This window comes from Drosophila gunungcola, unplaced genomic scaffold (genome assembly GCF_025200985.1).
Source record: "Drosophila gunungcola strain Sukarami unplaced genomic scaffold, Dgunungcola_SK_2 000169F, whole genome shotgun sequence".
Classification (NCBI taxonomy): Eukaryota; Metazoa; Arthropoda; class Insecta; order Diptera; family Drosophilidae; genus Drosophila; species Drosophila gunungcola.
Genome location: NW_026453330.1, coordinates 96,287 through 103,984, shown reverse-complemented (window position 1 = coordinate 103,984; position 7,698 = coordinate 96,287). Strand labels below are relative to the sequence as shown.

At 37.4% G+C, this 7,698-nt stretch overlaps 1 protein-coding gene across 1 annotated transcript; it reads right to left on the bottom strand.

The window, feature by feature from the left end:
* Positions 1–1,547: 1,547 nt before the first annotated feature.
* On the bottom strand, positions 1,548–7,482 carry LOC128265886 (cilia- and flagella-associated protein 58-like; the record flags this gene model as incomplete). The annotated part of the gene is given in 6 exon segments (XM_053002101.1): positions 1,548–1,686; positions 1,743–2,166; positions 2,169–2,385; positions 2,454–2,632; positions 6,129–6,281; positions 7,440–7,482. Coding segments are annotated over 6 exon segments (1,155 nt in total), but the record flags the coding sequence as incomplete, so codon positions are not given.
* Positions 7,483–7,698: the final 216 nt, after the last annotated feature.

Genomic DNA, 7,698 nt, shown 5'->3' with positions numbered 1-7,698 from the left:
TTCCACAAGCTACACAAACTGACCTGAGGGTGCAGTAAGCCCTGGTGTGCCGTATTCCTGGCAATTTGTGCATTGCACTGGCCCGTTCCGTTTGTGCGGCTCTTCTACTGTGATCCTACGGTGCAGAAGGTAATGCAACCTGTAGATTATGTGCACTTCGTTTTTTTCAAAGTTCTGCTGTCTGGCTCCAGCTCGACCTTGAAAAGTGGTTGCGGCTTCTTGTTTTTGTTTATAATATTTATAAAATGTTTTGCGCAAAAACCGTTTTCTTTTAAAGCCTCTATTATTTCGGAGGGGGTCACATCGGGTTCTATTTCGTTGAGCACAACTTGTTATCCCTTGCAACTTTTCAGCTGGTACGTGTAGTAATTATTTTGGTGGTCTGAGAAGTCCGTACCAGGAATCCACCAAGGTTTTCAGGTTCCGAGTTCATTTCGAGTTTTGTGATTCTTTTTTTTTTTGTCTTTCGTTTTTTTTTTTTATTTTATTAATGCTTATTTATGTAACTCCGCAAATATTTTGCTAAATACGAATTCGCTTTTTCAAAGAAAAGAGTAATACCTTACTGAAAAGTTAGAACGTTAGCTCGAAAGGTCCCGGATTCAATTCTTAGTCGAGGCATGTGCTTCCCATTAAAATATTTCGTAGGTAAAATTATGTCATTTAACACGTAAATAATATAAAGTATTATGTTTATACGGAATTAATTTAGCTCTATAAGTGGACAACAAAGACTAACGCGTATTCAAATTAAATTTCTATACATATGTATGTAAAACAACCAATAAAATTTAAAGAAAAAATACTCAATTTGAGTTTTTTTATTCCTCAAAATCTGTACTCATACTAAGTAAAATGGTATTGGAATATTTTTGACTACGAATATTCTTAGATTGAGTGCAATATACTTGATTAATTTTCTCTGTGTACAAGTGATGGAATGTTATTCCCAAAAGTTTTAGCTGAAGCAGCTATCCGCCGGAAGTACTTAGAGTACTTCCGCGTAAAATAAAAAAATAGTTTTGTCTGATCGAAAAAGAGAGTGACTGCAGATGCCTGTGCGTTTATATACCGAAAATTTCCAGGCAATAACAGAACAGAATATTTTCACAGACTTAAGTGCGCTTAACAAAGCAGCTGATATGAAAAAGTATCATTGATAGGGGACTAATTAAGCCTATTACATTTGGTCAGGGTTTTACTTAAGCAGTTATCTGGCTGAAAAAAATGTGGTTTTCTATTTTATCAGGTTAATATTGACGACCATTACAATTACAAGATTATTTCTTCTCAATAAGCAAAATATGTTCTCAAAAAAAAAAATTAATAAATATTTCTTCTCGATTTAAAAAAAGGTTCTTTTCGATGAAGTGAATAGTAAAAATACTGAAATAGAGCAGATTTGCTCTTGGTTTTTTCGTTCTCTTATTTCGCTGATCAATCAGAAGAATCGTTCTGTTCTATCTGTTCTATAAACTTCATTTTGTCACGTGAGAACGTGAACTTTTTAAACTTTTTATAAAAATGTATATACACAAAAATCTTACCTGCTGCACTACTAGTTTATGCTTTACCTCCACAGTAGGCATATGGGATAGCATGCGCTTAAGAGTTTCATTAGTCTTTTGAGCCTCAGACAGTTTACTTTTAACGTTTGAATTTTCTATTGACTGCTTTAGGGCGCGCCTGCAAAAAATTATAAAAATAAAAACCATCTTTTAAATAGTAGGTTGTTTTGTTACTTCTGCACTACTTGCAATTTTTCAAGCAATTCGAATTTCTTTGGATCTTCCCCTTTTAATATACGCCACCGATGAACTCCAGTAGGTGTTCTCGCATCTTCAGTTAGAGCTCGGATACGTATGCGCTCTTGATTAAGTGCACGCTGCAGGCGAACGATTTCCTTTCTCATGTCAGCAGTACTTTTAATAGCGTGTTTCAAACACTCACTTTCTGTGTGAAGATTAGAAATCTCTTTCTTAAGTAATCTTATATCTTCTACACGCTGGTTATATTGTGTTGTTCCATTATCAAGGGCATTTTGAGCGATTTGAAGTTTTTCCTTTATAGCGACAATTTCGTCATTGCGTCGTACCATTTGCAATCCAACTAGGTTACGTTCTTTTCTCATTTCCTCCAATTCATGACCAATTTTCATAAATTTAGTTCGTCATTTGATATAGTCTTCGCTAACATTTCATTTTTAGTTTTCATTTCTCTCATATCTTTGCGTAAGCCAGCAACTAAGTTTTCTTTGTTTTTCAGCTCAGATAACAGTTCCTTTATGTAATTATTAAGATGTTCAACTTTTAAATTTAATGAATTTATTTTAACTTCGTTAGCGCTTATTTCTGTAGTTAATTGCTGAATTTGATGACCAGATTTCTATAAAAAACCAAAAAGTGTCTGTAGAACGTAATATATTTAAAAATGTAATTAAAACGTGGTCTTACGGATTGAAGAATTCGAAAATTATCTCGCTCCTGCGTTGTATTTTCTAAATTGCGTTGCAGCATCATTTTTTCAGAATGTACCGACTCCAATTGCTTTTTAAAACTATGCACTTCCCGTTGTTTTTCATGTAATTTTTCAGTAAGATCATTAACCTGACTGGTCTTCAAAGATATTTGATCTAAAAGGAATTAAACTTTTATTTATGTGTTTATATATAAGTACAATATATATAATTATACCCTTGCAGAGGGTTTTAAAATTTCAGTCAGAAGTTGGCAACGCAGAGAAGGAGACGTTTCCGACCCTATAAAGTTCATATATTCTTGATCAGCATCACTAGGAGACTCGATCAAGCCATGTCCGTCTGTCCGTCCGTCTGTCCGTCCGTTTCTACGCAAACTAGTCTCTCAGTTTTAAAGCTATCTGCATGAAACTTTCCCAAAAGTTGGCTTTCCATTGCAGGTAGTATATAAGTCGGAACAAGCCGGATCGGACGACTATAGCATATAGCTCCCATAGGAACAATCGGAATAATAAATGACAAAATATTACAACTTTGCTGTTTTTCAATTCTTTTTTTAGTTCTTCGACATATAGTAATGGTTAAACATTTCAGAACTACGGTTTAAGTTTCATCAAAATCGGACGACTATAGCATATAGCTCTGATAGAAACAATCGGAAAAATAAATAAAAAAAATTATAACTTTGGTGTTTTTTAATTTTTCTATTAGTTCTTCGACATATATTAATAGTTAAATGTTTCTGAATTACGGTTTAAATTTCATCAAAATCGGAAGACTATATCATATAGCTCTCATAGAAATAAGAAAAATATATTAAATAACTATATAATAATTGTTAACTTTGCCTTTTTTTAATTTTATTTTAAGTTCTTCCACATATAGTAATGGTTAAATATTTCAGAGTTATGGTTTAAATTTCATGAAAATCTGACGACCATGTCATATAGCGCCCATAGAAACAATGAAAATATAAAAAATAAATTTTTTTTAAATTTAATTTTTTTATTTTTACATTTTTTTAGAAATTCTTTTTGATTAATTAATAATTTTACAGTTCGACACTACGCTATTAAGAAACTATCAAATAATTGAGCTGCAAATCATCATAGCTTTAATGTTTTTAAATTGTAACGTACACACCTAGACGGTGTACGATAAAATTTTTGATAGTTTGTAAGGTTAAATATTAAGTTAGTAGTATGTAAGGTTAATGGTTTAAGCGACGTATAATGGATAATAAATATTAAGTTGAAACCGAATATTAAGCCATAGTAAAGTTCCAAACCCGAGTGGCAACGCTAGCCGATATTTAGTAAGTTAATATAAGTTAGTAGAATAGTAAGTTAATATACCAGAAATCCCGAATGCGAGAAAAAGGGAGCGTTTGGAAGGTGGTCATACACCGATCGAGTTGGCGAGCTTTTGTATCGGAATGGTAAGACGGGACGGACGTGTCTCCCGCAGTAATATTTCGTGTAATCCGAGTAACGCCTCGACCGCGCGACGGCACGCGGCAAGTGAATAAGTGGGCTGATCAGTGTTTTGAGGTTAGTGTACATAATATTCCTCTCCGTTAAGAAAAGACGGTGTAGCGGATTCGTAGGACGGTATTAGATAAATAAAATAATCTAGAAAAAAAATAAGGAGAAGGGAAATTGAAATCCCTCGTTTGTGATTTTTTTAATCGTAGTCGATCAGTAGCTTCTCTCCTCGTAAAATTTGTGACCTGTGCGCGGACACCCGTCCCGTCTGGTCTAGTATCCTAGCTTTCCTCCCCGTAGAATTTGTGACCTGTACGCGGACACCCAGCCCGTCTGGTCTAGTATCCTAGCTTCCCTCCTCGTAGCGCATGCGACCGGTACGCGGACACTTGTCCCGTCTGGTCTAGTATCCTAGCTTCCCTCCTCGCATCCGACCGGTACGCGGACACCTATCTCGTCTGGTCTAGTATCCTAGCTCCCCTCCTCGTAGTGCATGTGACCTGAGCGCAGACATTATTCCCGACTGTTCAATCATACCGCCATCCAGTGACCAGTGAGATCACCCGGCGTTCCAGCCCGTTGAATTTTTAACTCCGGAGCAAGATACGACGCGATCAACTCCGACATCACTCTCTCTTCCGTCGTACAAGAGAACCTTCGGCGTGACCCCCCCCCCAAACGACTCATTTACTCGTTTAATGAAACTCTCAAGTCCGGTGTTTCGGTTATTTACAAATTTTTTGTAAAGGACTCCTGGATCTGGCTGAGGTCTGTACCCCGGCCAGAGAGTATCCTTACAAAGCATATACGAAAGTCAATAATAATATTAATGTTTTCAAGAATATGTTATTTTTGCAATAGCTGCAAGGGCTGCCGAAGTTTGCTTCCTTTCTTGTTTAAATTTTTTTTACCTATTAATAATTTGACAGTTCAGAATTTGACAGATGTCATATAGCTGCCATAAAAACTATCGAGTAATTGAGCTGCAAATAATCATAGCTTTTATGTTTTTAACATATACGCAAGTAAATCATAATTTTAATGTTTTTAAAAATATTTAATTTTTGAAATAGCTGCAAGGGTATATGAACTTCGTATTGGCATATGAAATAATAAATAATAATATAGTATGTTTGCTTTGCCTCTATATTTATCCAACCATGTCTATATTTTCCTATACCTTATTCACTGTATTCAAGTTTACTTCTGTTAATGATTTGTGAGCTCTGTCTGTCGAAGCTAACTTTCTTTGTGATTTTGGTATTCAACTATAACTTTACCTAAACCTTATTTCCACAATTACTGGGCGTGGAGGATATGGCCTGAGTAAAAGGGTAAATTGTAATCTTTGAAAAGTATGTATGTATGGTAGAAGGATGCGTTTTCGACCCTATAAAGCATATGTATTCTTGATCAAAATCAATTACCGACTCGACTCTATGGCCATCTGTTTGTCGGTCAGTGGGTTAGTGATCTTTTTTACCAACGCTTACCTTTGTGATGCCCAAATAAAATAAAGCCGCATAAATTTCCAATCAATTACGCACTAAGATTATTCTAAACGGCACCAAGGCCCTATTTACAAAGTTTATTGTTTATGTTTGAGATTAGTTGGTTGGGCAGGCAAGCCGATTTGTCTGTGCCTTTTAACTAGCCAAAGTAAAAGAAAAAAATAGGCAGGCGATCTGCAAACGTGCTTTCACCGGACGTGTACAAAATCGAACTAAAACTAAATAGACTGTTGCCGTGGGGAAAGGGCCAGGGTGCGATTGGCGAAAGGAATTAAAAAAAGAGAAGCAATTACAGCAAATATCAAAGACAAAAAACAACAATCAAGAACTTAATTTACGTTAAATTTTGAAGTTATACGAACTAATAACCTGCGGCATGACCGAACATTCTCCCCCGTTGGAAAACCAGGGCTTTCAACAAGATTATGCTTCGGCAGCACGCACAACTTGCGGAGAGCTCTTCGATTGGTTCCAGTTGATGTTCGTACCAATGCCACACGAGCAACTCCAACAGATCCAGGCACCAATTTCATTACCCTGGCTAATGGCCATTTAAGAGGAGGCAAGTTCTCGTTTTGAACCAGGACGACATCGTTGACATGTAGCGCAGGTTTGGAGATGCGTCAATTTGACCGTTGCTGCAAAAGGGCCAATTACTCTTCTCGCCACCGTCACCAGAAGATATATTGAAAAAATCCATTCTCTGCCAGTGGTCCAAACGGTTAAAGTTCAGCTTTGTGACATCAGGCTCAGAGTACAACACCAGCGGAACTGTGCCAAAAAAGTTCGCTGGAATTAGGACTTCAAGATCTGCCGGAAAGAAGGAGTAAAGGTCGTGAGTTGATTATTGCCGCAATGTGACAAACGAGTGTAAGCAATTTATCGAACGATAAAGGTGGGCCAACAGAACGATGAAAATAAAATTTTTGCTGCAGCCTCCCAGAGGCCTCCAAAGTTAGACGAACGAGGGGGAATAAAACGCAACTCAATTGAATCTTCCAGGCAGAATTCATCTATAGCTCGAATGAAGGGGCCAGACAGGAATAAATTCTTCAGCTCAGCCAGCTCGTTTTTAGCGCCAACGAAGCTCGTAGCATTATCTGACCATATGAGAATAAACCGTTTCAATGCTCCCAAGAATGTTTGTGTTGAAAGATCCTAAACAAGCTTTTGTCGCGAAACAGATAAAAACGAAGACGTACGATTTCACAGGCACCTTGCTTCAAACTTCGGTTTTGTAGCAAAATGGCAAGCAGAAATAGAGACCAGTAACCAGTAAAGTTGATTTTGCATTTACACGATCCTTAGGTAGGTCAGTCATTAAATGTAGAGATAATTTTGGCTTAGCTCGGAAACATATGTCGCACTTGGACGCTGCCGCCGATACTGATTTTCGGCCACCTGTCGGCCAAAATTGAAGACGCGTGTTACGACCAGCGGACCAGAATGCAAGTTTTTCCGATGCAAGTCCAGTATAATAGCACGTTTAACAGGATGCTACTGTGTAACATCTTCGGCGTTAAGACTAGGACGCCTTATGCGGTAAACAAATTTGTATACGAATGCAAAAGTGTGGGTGATGTTTAGCCAAGAATTCTCGAATTTGCATTTTAAAGATACATCCACTTCGTTGGCGACGCCGACCAAAATGCGCTTTTTGAGATCGGAAACAGTTTTCAGAGGCAAACAAGATTCAGGCCAACCGTTCTGATTTTTGAGAAGAAATTTAATGGCTTTAAACAAAAGGTCAGATTCCAGAAGCTCGCTTGAAAACGTGAAGGTTTATCGCTTATCCATGATAAAGCTACAGCAGAATCTGACCAGCACTAAAACAATCGAAGAGATTGATGAATCGAAGAGATTCATGTATTGTACGTCCTGCATCTGTTGAGCCAGTAATAATGCAGCACACAACTCAAAATAGATGCACTTCTCGTTTTACATCAGCTTTTGAAACTAGATATACACATCCTCCATATGCGTCGATGCTAGCGTCGTCGAATCCGTGCATCTCAATAGCGCCATTTGGATGCAACGCACATCTAGGAAACTTAATTTGCTGTACGACCCATTGTACACCAGAGAAATTGTGGAGTCGTTAACATGAAAAGACATGAAAAGAAATAACGAAAGCAATCCGGTGAAGGGTCCCAAGCAAGACCGAGTGTCTTGGTAAAGTCGCTGACATCGTCAAACTTCGGGAATGTTGCTTTTTCCGAGTCAGGAA